This window comes from Elaeis guineensis, chromosome 2 (genome assembly GCF_000442705.2).
Source record: "Elaeis guineensis isolate ETL-2024a chromosome 2, EG11, whole genome shotgun sequence".
Taxonomy (NCBI): Eukaryota; Viridiplantae; Streptophyta; class Magnoliopsida; order Arecales; family Arecaceae; genus Elaeis; species Elaeis guineensis.
In genome coordinates, this window is record NC_025994.2 from 12,642,726 (window position 1) to 12,662,720 (window position 19,995).

Sequence of the window (19,995 nt, forward strand, 5' to 3'; positions counted from 1 at the left end):
ATTGGCAAATGGACAAAGACAATGAACAAACCATTTCAAAGTATTATTTGCTTACCTTGGATGAATGCATTTTTACAGTTTTAAGGTAACATTTAAAGTAGAAACAAATGAAAAGTATAGAATAAATGTTTACATATCCAAATGGTCCCTCCTTGCAATTGCTGGATTTTGCATCGAATCACCTCCAAGAACTCAATATTTATATTATTAGGTTGAGGACCAATCAAGAACCCAACGATTATTCTGGTAAGAGAAATTCTTTGTGCACCGTGGGTGGTGTAGAAAATCCGATATGGAGTGCACCGTCTTGTCTGATTGATCCACGTAGTCACTACTTTTTAACGCGTATTTAATACCTCCATATCGATTTTTTCGTTTAAAAAATTTTATATGACGAAAATATCTTTATTTTTTGAAAAAATTATGACATTGTATGTCTATATTATGACATCCTACATTCATAATATACAAAGGATGTCATAATTTTTTTCTAAAGAACAGAAGTATTTTTGTCATTCAAAATTTTCAAACGAAAAAGCCGACCTGCAGGCATTAAATACCCATTGAAAAGTAGTTGGACAAAAATACTCCTTTCATATAATGATATTCGAGGCTATATTATGACATCTTGGGCCATATTATGTCATAGGATGTTATAATTTTTTTTTCAAAAAATAAGGATATTTTTGTCATATAAAATTTTGAAATGAAAAAGCTGACCTATAGGCATTAAATGGGCATTGAAAAATGATCACTACGTGGATTAATCATACGAGATGGTGCACTCCATGTCGGATTTTCTATGCCGCCTGTAGTGCACTAAGAATTTTTGTTCTTGTAAACAAACTGAAGCTAGAACGAAGGCAAAGGGAAAAAGAGGTGGGCTTCTGTAAGTATGGGGCTGGCCTTTGACGTTGGATATTTGGGACCAAGTTACATTTAGAATGGTTTGGGCCAGGGTTTTGATCTTGCAAAACCCAATATTTATATTAAATGTATTTTTATTATGTAAGACACGATGTATCATAGGGTAGATATATTAACAAATCTCGTCCATCATATAAGCAAAAATTAGAGTTCATTTGATGCTCAAATCTTGTCGATCATATGCTATACAAAAATGCAACTCAAGTCATGTTATCATACTGTAGTTTTACTTGTATATTAGTAAAGTTGTTTCAATGACCTTGTATAACATGTGATGGATAAGATTTGTATATTATTAATCCATTTTACTATTACAACCAGTGCCCCTAGATACAAAAACGCCAACATTTCTAATGCATCATTGAAACAAAAAATGGTAGGGAACTAATTTCCTGCATACAAAAATCCTTGTCTGACTTTGGTATGTTACCTAGACGATGGGTTGCAGAGCTAACTTGTGCTAACCAGAGGTACATGTGAGCTATAATTAGGTTGAAACCGTAATACTTGCTGAGCCCAAGACCACCTTTAGGCGAGCCCAACCCATAGCCTTGGATGCGGCTATTTGTTGGAAATAACCCTTGGGAATACCGACTTGAACTGTGAACCCATTATCCTTGTGGCAGCCAGAAAAAACTCGATGCAGCCAAATGATCCACACTTTTTCCCAGCCTTCAATCTCTATTCCTTGTGCTGTGTTTGTTTGCTAGGGCTGATGAGGTGTGCTTAATAAACAGCTCAAAGTTGAAATTGATTATTTTGCATGGAGGATTCTTCCCTAATTAAGCCTGGCCTGCATGAGAGCTAATGAAAGTTGAGCCTTGCAACTGCCTTCATGAACAATTAAATATTTCCACAGATTGATTTTTGCATTCAGCATATAGAAAAATCATAATTATTTTCTCAAATTTCTTCCCAAATAAAATGGCAGTGAACGTTGATTACTTTGTTTTTTTCATGGCATACAAAGTTAGAGGAACTTTAAATCTCAACTTGATTACTATAGTTGAGCACAAATTTTTATGATGTGGAAAAAAGAATTACTTCTATCACACATGATTTAACTTTCCCTGGCTGAATCTCCCGTCATACAAAATCATGACCTACAAAACATATAATGCTAAGCTAATTGACATCCCCGATCTATAAGTTCATTTTTCAAAAATTTAGTCAAGGAAGCATCAAGGCCAAGAAGTTTTCGGAAATAATAGCACGGCAAAAGGTCAAGAACAAGCTCAATCTAACATGGCATGAGTTAACCAAAATCAACTGAAGGCTTATTTGGATGCTTGGGTCCAATATCTTATAAGATTCATGGATTGGACTGGTACAACTAAGAAGAATCGATTTGAATAGGCTTACTTTCCCAAATATCCAAATGCTTTTAGAGTAGACCGGTTTGAATCCTGCAGGAAGAAAAAAAAATCATAATAGGCCATTTTTTTTCTCAGACTAACACACTTCAAAGGCTTCTGAGTACTTAGGAATGTAAATCTAGTTTTGATTAATTTTTTCTAATTACACTAATCCAACCCACGAATCATATGAAATTTTAAATCTAATCATCCAAACAGATCTTTAATTTGAGATAATTTTATTAAATTCAATCTAATCATATCTACGTAATGCAACCCAACCTAATCTAGTCTCGTAGAATTTAATCCATTTGCATGACTTTGAAGTAGTTCCGAACAAACAATCAGGCACCAATCCGAACTGAGAAAAGTGTTGATGGTGGAACTATTCTTTCCACCGAGCTAATAGTTTCATACCGCTCGGAAGAGTCACATCGAAGCCAAGTGCCACAGTAACCCCAATCCTTCACTACAAACAAACTTAGAACACCAAAATTGCCACTTAGAAATTGGCATGCCCATCTTTTTGACGTGGCAATACATAAAATAATACCAAACATCGATTAAATTATCCAAAATCTTCTCATTCCACCCAAGCTTTACCAACAAAAAGACAACCCACCGATCCAATCATGTCATTGGATGTCAAAAGTAATTACATCATCACAAAAGTAGCCACCGCCTTAGCATCCCGTTATCTCCTCCGTCCATCCAATCCAACGCGAATCTCAAAGCTCTGAGAACGGTAAACAGCTGGACATGCGAATGTTCTCGGTCCACTTAGGTATTTTATTAATTCAAAAAAGTTTGTCCGCCTTCTCAAACTTTATCCAGTTTTAGAGCGCTTCCGTCATCGCGTTATATTATAACGTCAAAATATCGCTAATGTGCCGCCGGTTTCAGCGTTTCGTGGAGTAACGAACCGGGTGACGATATTTCCACTTCATCCATTTCTTTGGTTATGATGAAAGCTTTGAAGCAACGGGTCTGGTTTTATCTTTTGCGTGAAAGAATTATTTCGTCTCCTTTCACAAGATCAACCGTTAGATCATGCAGCAACCCTTGTAAGATCTGTACAACAAGCCACTTAAAGATCTGTGCAACAAAATGTAAAAATAAATTAAAATATTTTAAAATCCGACGGATGGCTGACCTCATGATAGAGGATTAATCATTGTTCCGTGCTAAAGATACAACCCGAACCCTTCCAGTAAAAATAGGGCAAATTCCCGCCATTTAAAAGCCGCCATTTTTCTAAAACCGGTTTAAATTTATACATAAGAGAGAGAAGGAACATAGAGAGAGCAGCGATAATTGCTTTCTCTCTTTCTCTTAATTCCATTTCTTTCCACGTTACCCAATTTTAAAATTTCCCAATTTTTTCGATTTTTTTTTTTTTTTCAAGAGAATAGCGACGCGAGCGTCTGTTCGTATCCGGAGGCGAAGCCGCCGCCGCCTGTGGGCGCCGGGGGCGGCGGCGGCGGTGGAGGGGGGGAGGAGAGGAGGTGGTGCTGGCGCAGGAGGAGGCAGAGACGGCGGCGGAGGGCGGCCGATTCGGCGCGTAGCCGGTTGTTCTCGGCGCGGAAGATGAAGCAGCGGTGGACGGTGGCGTCGAGGTGGTCGGTGAGGACCCGGTTCTGGGAGCGGAGGCGGGCGCCCTGGCTCCGGAGCTCCTCGAGATGGCGCTGCTTCCGCATGCGCGAGCGGCGGGCGGACTCGCGGTTCGAGATCTTGCGCCGCCGCCGGCGGTCCTCGGCCGGGGAGAGGGTGGGCGGTTCCGGTTCTTCCTGACCGGTTTCGGGGGTCGGGGCCGGCGTCGGCCAGGAGGTGAAGCCGAAGCTTTCGTCGAGGCCCAGGAGGGGGAAGGAGATAACCTCGTCCCAGGGCAGCATGAGGGACCTATTTGCAAATATTTAGGAAGTGGAGGGGGAGGAGGGAAAGAAGAGAAAAGGGAAGAAAGGAGGAGATGGGGAGGGTTATTTATAGGCGGGGGGGAAGGGACGGGGATGGGACCCACAGGTCAGGTTCATGGGGGTGTGGGGTTACATCTTTCGGTCGAAAGGAGGATTCTCTTTCCTTCGCGCGCATCCACCATTGGATGGCGAAAAAGTAGCTTTGAGATCTGTGTAGAGTGAGATCCAATGAATAATATTGTAAAAGAAGATCGATCATTCTTTCATGCCAAAGATATAACCCGAATTTATTACGGTACGCATGCGGCGGAAGAACGAAGGAATACGGTGGGCTTGAATTGGGTCAACGAGCATTACCTAGTGGAAGAAACTTTGGAAAAATCTCTTGGGTTACTCTATGAGATTGAATCCAAGCTACCACCTACTCAAAAAAACACTTTTTAACCCTGTTGAGAGGGACTATAGGCTTCATGTTGGAATTGGAATCGGCCGCATTCCATTAGTAGAAAATAGAAGTATTGAGTTGGAGTTAGACTTATGTATAATAAAATCATTTAATAAACTATAACAAATTATGTATATATCTAAATTTTATAATTTTTAGTAAATTCATATGTTTATATGGAATATTTTAATTATAAGATTAAGATATAATTATCATTGAACTTGATATGTGTCGTGATTCTTTTCTTGTAAGATATAGTGATAATTGACATGGTACCGAAACTACTTTGTCAAGGATGGTTGTTGTGTTGCTTTCGTTTTGAGTCCTACATGAGATGTGGTACCAAACTTACATCAGTTTAGAAATAATTTTTTTCTTGTTATCTTAAACATTTAATGTGGTAAGCAATAAAATATGGCATCAGGAATTATATTCGCCAAATGTGGTTACTGTGTTGCCTTCAATTATAGTCCCATATGAGATGGGTTATTAACCTTACACCAGCAAATAATCTTTGCACGGCTAGAGAATGAACTGGCTTTCAGTTAAGCTTGGCTAACTTGGCTCATATATTTATACATCCATGACCAAGTATTATCTATTGTGTTTCATGATACTGGATTCCATGATACCGCATGGAGATTTTTATGGGGATGCTTGTATTCGAGATATTTGGTCATGACGCAAGGATTAGCTTAATCGCGAAGGAACGAGGGGAAGGGCTGTAAGGAACCGTGTCGAGTGATGACTGGTCACACGTGTGAGAGTCCGGGAGCGAGGGGCTTGCCCACGTGGGAAAGGTCGTGGTCGCATGGTGCGCACCGAGGCGGGAGATGCGGGTCGCCGTCAGAGAAAAGGGATGCAGCAAAGTGGCCGACGTCAGTGGGACTGGTGGTCTTTAAAGTATTATGATTAGGACGTCAATCCTATTATTTGATTCGTTGCTGGCACTGATTTAGAAGCCTAGAAACTATGTTTCTGGCAATGGTTGGAGTTGGATAATAAAATCTTCTCAGTGCATGCAGAAAAGCTTCCTCAAGAATCCTGATTTGCCACTGCTTTGGTGCCTTTTAACAAATTTTTGTCTGCCAATGTAAATTAATTAGAAGTGGAGGAGATAGCTAATGAGTGCAAGGCTCATGACAAAAAAGGCATTAAAGATTCGTGCTTGTGCAAGAGAGAGCTTGGTAAATTAATGGATAAGTTCCATCAAAAAAAAAAAAAAATGATGGAGATGATAAACCTATGGTCCATGTGAATTGAGTATTGTCTTGATCCAGCTATGCTGTCTCAATATCAAATTTCATACTAGTAACACTTTATCATTGTGTTAATACACTTTGTACAAGAGCCAGTTCGACGTATTGAATATCAGTACTTCCATACCATATATCATTACCGAACTGGTATGGTACGATATACTTTATACCATACAATTTGATATAAAATAGCCTACTATGATCTCGATGTTCACACATCTATGTCTAAGATATAGAGTTTTCATATTTAGGAGAGTCTTAATTGATATATATTCGACCATTTAAGCTAAGAAATACCAATATAGAGTGACCCCCTCCCTTCCTCTATTATATTAGGGCTGAAATCAAATTGAATACGAATCAAATATCAATATATTTATTTTTATTTTTATTTTTTTTGATAAATATAGATACAAATATAGATATTAGTCAAATACAAAAATTTATATCTATGTTTATTTTAAATAGATACAAATACAAATTAGATACTAAAAATTTGGATATAAATATAGATATAAGTTGGATTATTAAACTTTATAACTACAAAATCAAAAATATTACTAACTGGATGGTAAATCAAATTAATAGCATATCAATACGGTTATATATTTTTCTTAGAAGTTCATAAATGCCATATAAAATTAAATATAGTTATAAGTAGAATCGAATGTTCGGATATGGATTGGATGATTATCTATCCATATCCATATCTTTTTTTTTTTTTTTTGATAGATATAAATATAGATATCGATGTTAATTGGATACTCAAATTTTCATTCATATATGGATAAGTTCAAATATGAAAATAGATCTGGACGGACAATATCTAATTCACTTTCACCCTTGCTCTCTATCTCTCTCCTCCATATACACACACAAAAAAAAAAAAAAAGGGAAACCATGATTCAAAGTTAGTACAATCAAGATTAATTCTAAAATAGAAATTTGGATATGCATTCTAAATTGAACAATATTGGGCTCCCAAGAATTTTTGCTACATGCCACTTCTCCACATCTTTATCCTTGCATCTTGGCATTTTGACCTTTGATGCCTACTTTCATATTTGAAATACAGAAGTTGCAGTTTATAAAATAAACCGCTCCATGACTTCAAGTTTCATACCTGTGGTTTGACTTTATATCCTTTTCCGAAAATAGCAAGATATAGATGACATGGAAATGCTCATAAATTCAAGGATTAACCCTTCCTAAGAAGGTATTTCTTAGTCATTTAGTGACAATTTAGTGATATTTTATCCATAGACTAAGTTATAGTAATTGTTTTTTCAAAAGCCAGGGGTTGGTATTAATGACTTCAAAAGTAGCCTTACCAAATTTAAGAAAATATGCAATTTCATGCTCAAAAACAATATCTGTAAGCATATTTTAATGACACATGGAAACCAATCCAAATGACTCATCTGTAACCACATTTCCACCAATATTGATCAAGTCAAAAATCTTTAGACATGGGAAAAAAATTTATAGAACAACCATCATATCAACTGGATTTTCGACAAATTTCTAGGGAAGGATAAGAGCCTAAGATCTTAGGATGAATAAGATATTTGAAAATGAAGTAGCTCTGTTAAGGTTGCAAAACTAGATTTTCATCTGAGAAAGATCTGAAATTCATTCAATGTAAGACTTTTTGTTTTTAATTCCAATAGAATACGTAGGACATACATAAGCCCTAACCATCGTCTTTGTTGTTAGTGTCATGGTTGTCGTCATCATCACCATTTTTTTTTATAAAAGCAGTGAGTGGTTTAGGAGTCCTCCATCAATACATTAGAAAGAGAACTGAGCTATCTAAATATAAATTTAGTATTTACTTCCAAGGATGAAAACATTAGAACACCTTTCTTATCTAGCAGCAACTAAGATCAATTCTGTACTTGATCAGTCCTATCACAAACATCAATGACCAAGCCATCAACCAGATCACTATTTGCCCTTCGATCAGCAGTCGGTCTTCTGCATGAATGCCAGCAGACTATTTACACTCATATAACTCATAATCCAGGTCACAAACCTACAAACATCAAAGCACATCAAAAAGCAAATAAAAGATACAACAAGTACACTTAATCAATAAAATGTGCAAACCGGCCTCAATCATCAGTTACCAACAGAATAAAAAACACTATCATCATGAGTCTCATGATTTGAAGCACCACAGATACTTCCACATTTTTCACCATGCAAACTACAAAGCCATATAACATGTCCCCCAAAGAGAAAACAATAGGACAAATTATCCAAATATTAGGCCTCTAGTTTCCACGGGGTCCCATTCCAGAAGATTGTTGTACTATCCTTATCCTAAATAAACAGTTGGACAGTGGATGGGAATTCAGAGAGTAAAGCTCCCTCTCCTAATTAAAGAAAACGGTACTACACGAAATAAGAAGAGATTCCGTGGCCAGTGGGTGGCACGATATCGGCATTAAAGATTCCCTGAAACGACTAGCTTTCTTAGGAGTCTTTCCTTTCTTTTTCTCGTTGGTCCCCAAACTTCTAGAGGTTAGGAAACCGTTGCTTTTAGTCCCAAAGCAGTTGCTTTTGTTTTCGTCCTCTCTTTTTCATCCAAACCAGGCCAACTGTAGGTTAGCCACATGAAGGTTTGAGCTATGTTGCAGGGATAGATAGAAGGATAATGAATACCCGAAAGAAGTGGGAAAAAGAGGATTATTCCAATAGGACTTGGGAAAGAGTGGGTATCAGTTATCAACCATGCCGTAATTATTGGTTAGAACTGTTCTACCAACCATGTTTAAAGTTCAAAAAGATGGGATTGTTTTATGTCTTAATATGAGTACATGATTAGCTGTTGTATCATTATGTTTGTGGGTAACTTAGCACTACGTACATATATACCCAACACTGTGGATGGGAGACGTTTCTGCTTTCTTGCTCTTCTTTGTGTGAGGGACCATGCGTCAATGGTACTGAAGGAGTTCTTACAAAAGCAGAATACACAAGGACTTGCTGAATACTTGAGGACAAAGCTGTCCATTTTGGGGTTTGGAAAGGTCAAGGGGTTTGCATTTAAAGAATAGTACGACTACAATCTCATGCATATGGTCTTTGCTTTGGTAGATACCTTGTCAAGAAAGCAATGTAGAAGGCTAAAGTATGAGGTTGTGAGGGTTTTCTTTTCCTTTGTTTTTACTTTTTCTTATGGTCGATCGGGTAGCATGTCATAAACCTGAGACTAGTAGCTTAAAAAGCTAAAGCTGCAGAGTTTCGGAATGGGGGACTATGGCCTAGGAACTGGTCAGGTATGCACAAAGGACAAAATGATAGGTATAAGGTTCTCAATTTTTGGAGTAGGCTGTTCTCAAATTTTGCATGGAATCTGCCCTCTTTCAAGGAGGGGTGCATGTCATGGGAGCAACTGAGTAGGTAGCAGATGCTCCACAATTCATGATGCAGGAATTTCTCACAACTTGAGTACATGACAACTTTGGTAGTCTAATACAAGACGATATCATTGGTGACTTTCATAACTGAATCAGATGAAACCCTTCAAAAGAGAGCTCTCCATGCATCTAGGCTGTAAGAAACTCAATACTATCAAATTTCTAGCAACTTGGTACATGGCAAGTTTTTTATAAGTCTAGCTAAAGTGATGTCATTAGTGACTAGCTTGCATAATTGAATCCGACATAAGCTTCATGTATAAGAATTTCCTACAGTTAGGGCTGCAGATTCGACCTCGATTTACTTGTGCAACAAAGGATCAACTACCTAACGCATGACACAGTCTTTGTGTGCCAGAAAATTAGGGGTTCAGCGCCGAAGAAACTGGATTCGGCACCTGCAAAACATGACTATGGGAGGCCTGTCACAATAGCATTGACCCTCCAGCCAAAGTCAATTACTTATGCACTAAGCCTCGATTCTTCAGTATTTTTTATAGAGTTTTTCTTTGTTTGAGTACTTTCCAACCATTAATTAATTTGTCCACTCGGAAGGAATTAGATCACACATCTGTTAGATATATGGTAAAAAAAAGAAGTATGTCTTTATCCACTTGAAGAACTAACTAGAGGTTGTGGTGGTAATATTAATCCATGCAATTCTGATAACAAAAAGATAGAACGCATGTTTCCACTCAAAAGATAGAAAGATGGAGTTGCGACATGCAAATATCATGTTTTTAGAAAATATCTGACCACCTCCAGACATGGTGCTTGTCAAGGATCTTTCAGGATCAATGGTCTCTTCCCTGAGTAATCCAACCTTCTTTATTAGTAAAAGGAATTAAAAAGCAAAAAGAATCATATAGATTTCTTGGGCAAAGGTATTAAAAGATTTTTAATACCCTTTAGGATGCCAAGTTCTTATCAAGTGATCCAATCAAGAAGAAGGTTATTCTCTCTCTCCATTCAATTCGAATCTAGAAAGATGATAAAAGTAGTCATCCATTCTTTAATTAATAGAGATATATAGCCTCTATTTATATTAATGGAGTCCGCACTTGCATAATTCAGATCAGATTCTTTTGTTACTTCAAATAAGATACAATTTTTTTAAAATAGATATAATTGATACAAATAAATATGAAAAAGCTAAAATATTATGAAACATAGATTTCAACTTTTACATCGACCTTGCATTCAGTTGCACCATATAATTCTTTTTGAATTAAAAGATATATCTGATTAAAATCTTTTATGATTCTTTTTTTTTTATTTGACTAATTTGTTTTGGAACCCAGGTGATGAAATTTGGACCTAATTGCTCAATATGCCATATTTTTTAAAGAGGAGAGGGGAAGTAAAGCCAAAGAGCTCAAAAAGTTATGAATTTTTTTTTAAAAAAACATCTTAATTAGTTATTGTGTAGATAAATTATAGCTTTTGATAATTTGATACACGATTCAGCTTCCTAATATAGCAAATGTTGCTGCTCAATCCTATTCAATCCTCCACGTAGTAATCAAAGTGATCTATATTGAGTTTAATGATCCTCTTGGATATAAAAAAATTAAAAAAGAAGTTGATTTGGACCTAGGATAAATGTTGATAAAACTACAAGCTATCAAACCACTAATTGAGTTGGTGAAAATTGAGGCTATAATTATAAAAATATTATAAGAAAGGGATTTAACCATCATAATAATGTAAGAATGGCTAAATTAAAAGAATGAGGGATGACACATTAAAATAGAAGGCACTCTCTGAGGACAAGATGAAGAAAGGAACCTTTGGCCTTTTGTATACGTGCACACTAAGCTATGAAAGGAAATAAAGACTAGAATTTATTACCCAAAGCACATGCAATCAGGAAACCCATGCTCAACTATATTTGCTAGTTCTCTTAATTTAGGAGAAAACCAAACCGTGACGTCTTATTCTTTCTTTTTTATTTTTATTTTTTTTGTCATGAGAAGGTCTGAATGCGTCTCTATCAAGATTAAACATAGACTTACTAATCCTTCAATACCCATACAAAAGAATAAAAGAATAGAATCTTTACTAGATGACACCAAAATAGATTGATATGACCGTTCTTTATGCCTAATCAACAAATTGGTCGGGCTAGGTTCCTTCCTTTTAAGAGTCGGAATAATATATATATATATATATATATATATATATATATATATATATATATATATATATATATATGTCACAATTCTTCCAAAAGAAACTTTGCTATTTTGGATTTCCAATGCCTTCAATGCCAAGTAACAAGCCCCATAAAGTTTCAAGGACTATTAAACAAGCTCCGATCATGAGTCAACAACCAACCTACATTACATAGAGCATATTAAAAATTTGTTTCCATAAATTCTTTACAGCCAAATAAAAAGACTAGAGCAAAAACAGTTAAATGCGAGTTTAAAAATCTTAAATCTGTGGAATGCCCTGCCATTTTAACCATTAATTTGTTCAGATCCATATAACTTTTGAGTCAATTCCAATACATGATGAAACAAACTCAAAAATTTGATCAATTAGAGAAATATTGGTCCAGTGAATTCTGATTCAAGTTCTACTGCAGGTGCCAAAAGCATCTAGTTGAGACATAAAGCATGTAGCATATAAAGACCAAGTATATTAGCACTTCAGTAGAAACTCATGACAATTACAAGTCTAGGGGTAGACTAAAATTCATCTAAGCTTTTAATTGGCGCATAAAGTTCGCTCTATCAATTTCTCAAAAAGAAAAAAAAGTGAAGAAAATCCACTCTATCAAAAGAGCCGACCATAGGAAAGCATTACGACGATAAGGCGACAACATTAACATTGACCTAGCAGAATGATATAATGACACACGGCTTCATTGCTTAGCTTGAGCTACCATAGAATAATAATCATTCAAGACTTTGTATTATTTTGAAGGACAAATGAGCATGGCCTGTCGAAACTTTCATCTAAGTGCATGCAACTAACTTAGGGTCCACAATTTCTGTGTATTCACTTTCATTATTCCACCTCTTCATTTAAAATGCAATAATCCTAACCATGTATCTGCCAAAATTTTCTATCATCAAAAATATTTAATTAAAGCAAAGTTAAACAAAGGGATTAGTAAAGGTGCCTTTTATTTGTCCTTTTCCTTGACTGGATATCTTCCTCAGATTTGCAAAATCTACTTTCTAGTCACTGCACTGAAAACACTTTGGTGGTAAGGAGAACCGCCCAAAGTCTTCTGATTTTTGGATTTCATTTATAAAGAAGGAGAAAGTCTGCCCAGGTTCTCATGAGATATATCTAGTTCGGATAGTGATATAAAGAAAGCTTCATCAGAGCTGACAATCATATAATCTGCACATGTATCCCAGGCCACTATGACAATGATGAGGGAAGCTCAAGATCTCATACTTCTTGAACAAATGCTGTAGCTCCAACAATAGGATCACGGAATTATGGAAGCTTTATGAGAACACCACCAAGAAGACAATATATTAACCAGTCGACTGCCAGTGGTCAAAATATGCAACAAAATTTGGTGAATTGTCACATTCAAGAATGCAATAAAAAAATAAAGTAGGTTTCATGCATGTCATAATACCAAATAAAATAATAAGATGTCAGGTACAGCATGGCATTTGACGGCCCCTTGATAGTGAAAATCTCACAGTCAACCAAAAACAAAAAACCAAAACAAAAAATGCCATAATTCATTTGACAGCCCTTTGATAGTGAAAATCTCACAGTCAACAAAAAACAAAAAAAACAAAAACAAAAACAAAAAATGCCATAGTTTAGAACATTTAATTCTATGGTTACACAAATGATTTGAGCACAATAAAAAATTGTTACCTAATGATCTCTGCAGATAGATAGATAGCTTGTCAGTTGCTTGCCAGAAATGCCAAAGGCATCAAATAACAATTTGAGCAGCACAAGGTTTTCTCTGGAAAAGAGTAAAAAGGGTTCATGAGAAATCAGGCTCAACAAGGCTGTTTTTCCAGAGAACTCTACCACTGTCTGAAGGACAAGGTTACACTTAATAAGCTGAAAATTCTGTTATCAGTTTAAGTTACTACTAAGGAAAGGATTGTTATAGAACAAACTATTCTTTGCCCCAGTGTGAGACAAAATATGATGTAAGCTATCTAGAAACCATAAAACTCTAGCTTGGCAGAATTTGTTATGTAGACCAGGAATCCAGAAGCCCCAAAACTAGAGTAGGGTGTCTAGTGCAGGTGTTCCTTTCCACAACATATAGCACACATAGCTTGGGATTTGAAGTTAGGAAGACTGGAAAATTGGCCAAGTGTGGAGTCCTTATCTTGTGGAAATTGGGAGAACCACCTCCTTCCTTCCCCACCACCCCCAGCCTGAATGAGTTTTATATTTTCTTTGACAATATTGTTATTCATTATTTAAGGTACATGGGCAAAATTTTCCCTCAAGCACTCACTGTAAAATTGGCTAAGTATGGAGTCCTTATATGAGGAAAACTGAAAGAACACACCTCCATACCCTCACCTGAATGATTTTATTTTCTTGAACAATTGTTGTTCCTTATTCAAGGAATATGAGCAAAATTTGCCCTTAAGTAACTATTTGGAAATTGCACTAAGTGCGAGTCCCTATCTAGTGGAAATTGGAAGAACCACCTCCACTACATGGGCAAAAGTTTCCCCCAAGCAGTTATTGTAAAATTGGCTAAGTATGGAGTCCTTATATGAGGGAAATTGAAAGAATCCACCTCCATACCCTCACCTGAATGGTTTTGTTTGCTTGAACAATTGTTGTTCCTTATTCAAGGAATATGGGCAAAATTTGCCGTTAAGTAATTATTTAGAAATTGCACTAAGTGTGAGTCCTTATCTTGTGGAAATTGGAAGAACCACCTCTATTACATGGACAAAATTTTCCCTCAAGCAGTTATTGTAAAATTGGCTAAGTATGGTGTCCTTATTGAAAGAACACACCTCCATACCCTCACATGAATGGTTTTGTTTTCTTGAACAATTGTTGTTCCTTATTCAAGGAATATGGGCAAAATTTGTCCTTAAGTAATTATTTGGAAATTGCACCAAGTGTGAGTCCTTATCTTGTGGAAATTGGAAGAACCACCTCCACTACCTGGGCAAAATTTTCCCTCAAGTAGCAGTTATTGTAAAATTGGCCAAGTATGGAGTCCTTATATGAGGGAAATTGAAAGAACACACCTCCATACCCTCACATGAATGGTTCTATGTTTTTGAACAATTGTTGTTCCTTATTCAAGGAATATGAGCAAAATTTACCCTTCAAGTAATTATTTGGAAATTGCACTAAGTGCGAATCCTTATCTTGTGGAATTTGGAAGAACCACCTCCACTACATGTGAATTTTCTCTCAAGCAGTTATTGTAAAATTGGCTAAGTATGGAGTCTTTATATGAGGGATATTGAAAGAACCCACCTCCAAACCCTCACCTGAATGATTTTGTTTTCTTGAATAATTGTTGTTCCTTATTCAAGGAATATAAGTAAACTTTGTCCTTAAGTAATTATTGGGAAATTGCCCTGATTGCAAGTCCTTATCTTGTGGAAATTGGAAGAATCACCTCCACCCCTCTCACCAGGTCTGAATGGATTTTCGTATTTTCTTGGACAACATTGTTTTTCATTATTTAAGGTAAGCGGGCAGAGTTCTCCCTTTAGCAAGTATTGAAAAATTGGCTAAGTATGAATCACTTATCTTTTGGAAATTAAAAAGAACCGCCTACGCTGTTTTGTCTTGGACAATATTATTGCTCGTTTTGTAAAATGGATGGATTTTTCTCTGAAAACATGGACCCCATGCCTACCCCTGACTCACCCCAACTAGAGGTCCAATAAGTGACATGCACTTTTTTTCCTCATAAATCAGCCCTCTTCATATATATTGGAAAACAATGTGAGCATGTTTGAATTTTCCTACAAGATTGGATTGAAAATCTTGTTTAATTTATAGATTGAATCGGTACAATCAATAAGATTACAGGCTATATATTGACTTAAGCTTGTATTTATAAAATACCTAGAAATATTCTTGGAGTACACTGATCCAAATTAGGGATGGCATCGGGCCAAGTTCGGGACAGATTTCTAACTATCCAAACCTAAATACCCAATAAACTATCCAAACCCAACCCAAACACTATCGCGAATAGATTTTTTTTTGCCCAAACCCATCTTAATCGGGTATTGGATAATTCGGGATTCTTCGACTTGAACCCAATTGAGTCATATTGAGTTTTTTTTTTTAATTTCTGTCAACTCCAAAGCCATATCACCATTCCATAAATTATATCTACCTTAAATAAATAAAATTCAACAACACTGAGTTTTAATAATACTTAGTTTCATATTCAATCAAAATAAAATTTAAATTATTTTAGTAAAATATATTTAATATAATATATACAGTTTAAAATACTAAAATCATCGGATCAAGTTTGGATCAGGTATCGGATTGGGCGCATAACTACCTAATCCTAGCCTGAACCTAAAGTTAAGCATTCAGGTTTTATTCAAACCCGACCCAAACTCAGTCAATGCATTAACTATCTGACCCAATCAGATCAAGTCGGATCAGATACTCGTGAGTTTGGATTTTATTGCCATCCCTAACCCAAATTCTATATGAAAAAAAAAAGGGACCTCAATAGGTCTTTTTTTTCTCTACATGGGATTTGAGTTGGCTCGCTCTAAAGTTATTCCTAGATATTTTATGTAACCTAGTCTGTAGCCTATGATCTTCTTAGTTGTATTGGCCCAATCTATGAATTTTATAAGATTTTCAGCGCAATTCTATAGAAAAATATAAACAGACCCTAGGTACAAAGAAGTATGGAGAAATTGGATAGACCATACACAAATTAATTCTACATGAATGCATACGATGGTGTAATAGCTAGCACATGCATAATATCGATAGCCAATGCCTACATTGCATAAACAAGGCAAATAGTAGGCGATGTTACTAACAAGCTCTATAGGACTACCAATTAACAGATAAAAAATAGTAAACAAGATTCAACCCACTGATTTTGCATTGTGAACCCAATGAGCATCGTATGAAGTACTAACCATATTCTTTGTAGAACTAGAAGTTATCAAATATGACTTATAGTGCACATACCAAAATATCATGCAAATACTTGGGAGAAGAAAAAAATCATGCCAAATAGGAGGATGCAAACTGAGAGATTGATACCATCCTTCCAGGGGCGGCTCAATATATTGGGAGGCCTAAAGCTAAATACTAAAATATAAATTTTTTTTATTGAATTTTATGTAAATTTTTTATTAAAATTTTATTTTTCTAACTTTTTGAGATGCAAAATTTTTAATTAAATTTTTATAATAATTTTTTTTAATATTTTTTTTTCAATTGATAATATAGTTAATCCATTTAATCTTTTTTGAGATATTATTGGTCTTAAGTAAGATTTTATTAATTTTAATTTTAAAATTTTTTTTTCTACCGAAGCAACACTTATTGGAATTGTTAATATTATTCTAAAAGTAATATATGTATTTGAAAAAGAGTCGAGTCATTTTATATGATTGAATATGTTCATTGGACTGTAATCTTCCACTTGTATAATTTTGTTTTTAAAATTTTTAGCTCTGAAAATTTTTAGCCAGAAACTCTGCCCCGCTGGAGATATCCCTCAAGCGTGGAATGTCCGCCGCCGGAGACCAAGAGACGCCCCTCAAATCAGACCGTTACTGTCGGATGGTGGGATGGGTCCGCATCCTCTCCATCAATGGTGGTACCACCGGTGCCTCTGATGGCCTTCTCGTCGGTATCGTCCTCACCTGCCTCAAGACCTCCCTCTGCAAGCTCTCCAACGACCCCACTATCCGGATTGCCAACTTCTTCATCCACGACCCCGACGGGCAACTGTTCTTCTCTGCCTCGAGGCCTCCTCACCCACTCCTGTCTCGTCGCTCCCGCTCATCGTCTCCTGTCTCGTCATCTCCATCTTTATCTCCAGTGTCGTTCATCTTTTCGTGACCGGTTGGATATGGTGCAAATGGACGGCAGAGGGAGGGGGTGGGAGGCCTAAAACAAATTGGGGCCTAAAGCCCTTGCTTTAGTGGCTTTACCTTTGAGCCAGCACTGCATCCTTCCTAGAGCTCCACATGACTGCATCCTTCCCATTTGCTCCACATGAATGTGAGGATGTCATGACATATGTTCTATAGATAGTAGTTGTGAAACCCGAGCCACTTGGGTCGATTTTGAACTAAAGTTGGCAAATCTTTTACCGATTTTAATTCAATTTTTTTAAGAAAAAAATTAGGATTGAAATAGGAGAGATTGCGATTCCCTGCCCGATCCTCATCATAGGACATAAGGCCATCAAATGGTGGCCGATGTAGGATCTCCAGGATGATGCGAGCAGCCAATGGCCATTAGAGGTTGGTGCAACTAGCAAACGGCCGGTGTTAGGCCAACATTATCCCCTTCATGACTGTTTTTTATTAAAACCCCATTTTCCCCTACGTTTGGCATCATTGAGCCCTCTTCCTTTCTTTTCCTCTCCTCCTCTTTTTTGGTAGCCGATGAGCCATCTTAGCCAAAGCTCAGCCGCCTAAAAGTTCTACTTTCACTACAACAAAATAGATTATTAGCAACGAAAACTTTTCCTTACTAATAATCAATTTTTGTCGCTAATACATATTAGCGATAAAATTTTGGTCGCTAATATTTCATCGTAAATAATTTCATCGTTGATAATATTTTACGATGAAAAAATAATTTCATCGCTAATAAAAGATATTTACGATGAATATTTTTCATCGTTAAAAAAATAGGAAGAAAAAATTTAATCTAAAAAAAATATTTGCGATGAAAAAACCATCGGTGGTAAATAAAAAATTAAAAGTGACGAAATTATTTTCGTCGCTATTATTTTAAAAAGTTTTAACGATGAAAAATTTACATCGTAAAAAAAATTTTTTGCAATGAAAATAATTCATCGCTATTAATTTAATAAAAATAAATAAAATTGAATAATATTAGTAATAAAAAATTTTTATCACAAATAAGATAATTTTTGATGAAAATTTATGTCACTAATAATTAGTTGAGATGAATAATTTTTCATCGCTTTTAATTATATATTTATTGATAAATTAAATTATGTTAGTAAAATATTTTTGACGATCAATATTTCATCGAGAATAATTTCGTTGCTAATAATTTAGTCATATTTTTTAAAAAAATTATGAATACATATATTTTAAATTTATATGTATAATATTTTTCATAAATTAAAAAAATAAAAATAAAAAATTTACACAATAAATTGATAAATAAATTTTATTATTTTATTATATTAAATTAAAATTATAAGATATTTGAAATAAAAAAAGTACATCAATAAGCTGTCAAATATCAACATCTGAAGAACGAGCTGGAGACGGAGAGCACTCGACGGAGCTCGGACCAGCGATGGAGCTCGGATCGACCTACTGCTGCCTCATCAACTGTATCGTCTGCTTCATCTATGTCATCCGCTCCATCATCTGAATCTAGAAGCACTGATAGTCGTCAATACGTGCAGTCAACTCTTGAGCTCGCTATTGATCCTCGACAGCCTGCTGTCGATCCTCGGTAGCCTGCCTCTGCACCTCTATCAGTCGAGCCTGACATGCAGAATGGATCTCAGCACTAGATGATCGTGAGGATGAGGGAGCAGTGATCCTATGTCCTAGATCTCTAACATAATAGGGTCTCGTACCAAGCACCCAATCACAGATCTCATCATCTGTGGATGCGATCAAGCCCTCAGGGATAGACTGGGATCTCATGTCGGTCATACGATCTTAAAAATAAAAATTAAAATTATTTTAATTTTTTTAAAAAAATTAAATTGCGAATGAAAAAATAATTGAAAAAACTTATAAAGAGCTCCTGGCTCTCCGTCGTCTACTCTCCCGACCAGCGTTGGTGGGTCCGCCGGTAGATATTGATCCTACCAGAAAGCTCGTCACTCTCAGCATCTCTCTGTAATTTGAGAATTAATTAAAAAAAAAAATAATTAAAAAAATATATTCTAATTAAAAATTAAAAAAAATATCTATCATGTGCTACATGTGGCGAGCAAACGATCTCGAACCCCCACAATGTGGCACGGTCTGTCTCACCCGGGTCATCACATTCTGGACACATCATCTCTGTAAAATTAGCAGTAAAATTAGTAGATAATAAATTTAATTTAAGAATAAATGATTAAGTCATTAAAGTTTAAAAAAATTTAGATGTGTAACCTGATATGCCGGAGCCTCGTAACGCTGGCATATGGTAGTCCAATCATCGATGGTGATGCTGTCATAGGGCTGCAGCCACGCTGCCTCCTGTCCATGAGCCTGCACCACCCGGTACCAATGCTGATGCATGTGATGGTGATAATTCCTGAAATGCAAGGATAGATTGGTGTCGACTGCTCGCCTCACACGATCATCCTCAAAATCGATGATGTCAAATACATCCTGCGAATAATAAATATTAGAAGAATACTATGTAAATTAAATATTCATAATATAATTTATTTTATTTATAAGTAGGTGTAGAAAATCTCTCTCTGAGTTGGAACAACATGACGCCAATCGAAGAGCGTCACAGGAGCATAGCTGCGGCATA

At 36.1% G+C, this 19,995-nt stretch overlaps 1 protein-coding gene across 1 annotated transcript; it reads right to left on the reverse strand.

Moving 5' to 3' along the window:
* Positions 1–3,427: 3,427 nt before the first annotated feature.
* On the reverse strand, positions 3,428–4,226 carry LOC105060356 (uncharacterized). The gene has a single exon (XM_010944028.4). The coding sequence runs from the start codon at positions 4,172–4,174 to the stop codon at positions 3,683–3,685; it is 492 nt and encodes a 163-aa protein (XP_010942330.1). The 5' UTR covers positions 4,175–4,226; the 3' UTR covers positions 3,428–3,682.
* Between the last annotated feature and the right edge of the window lie 15,769 nt (positions 4,227–19,995).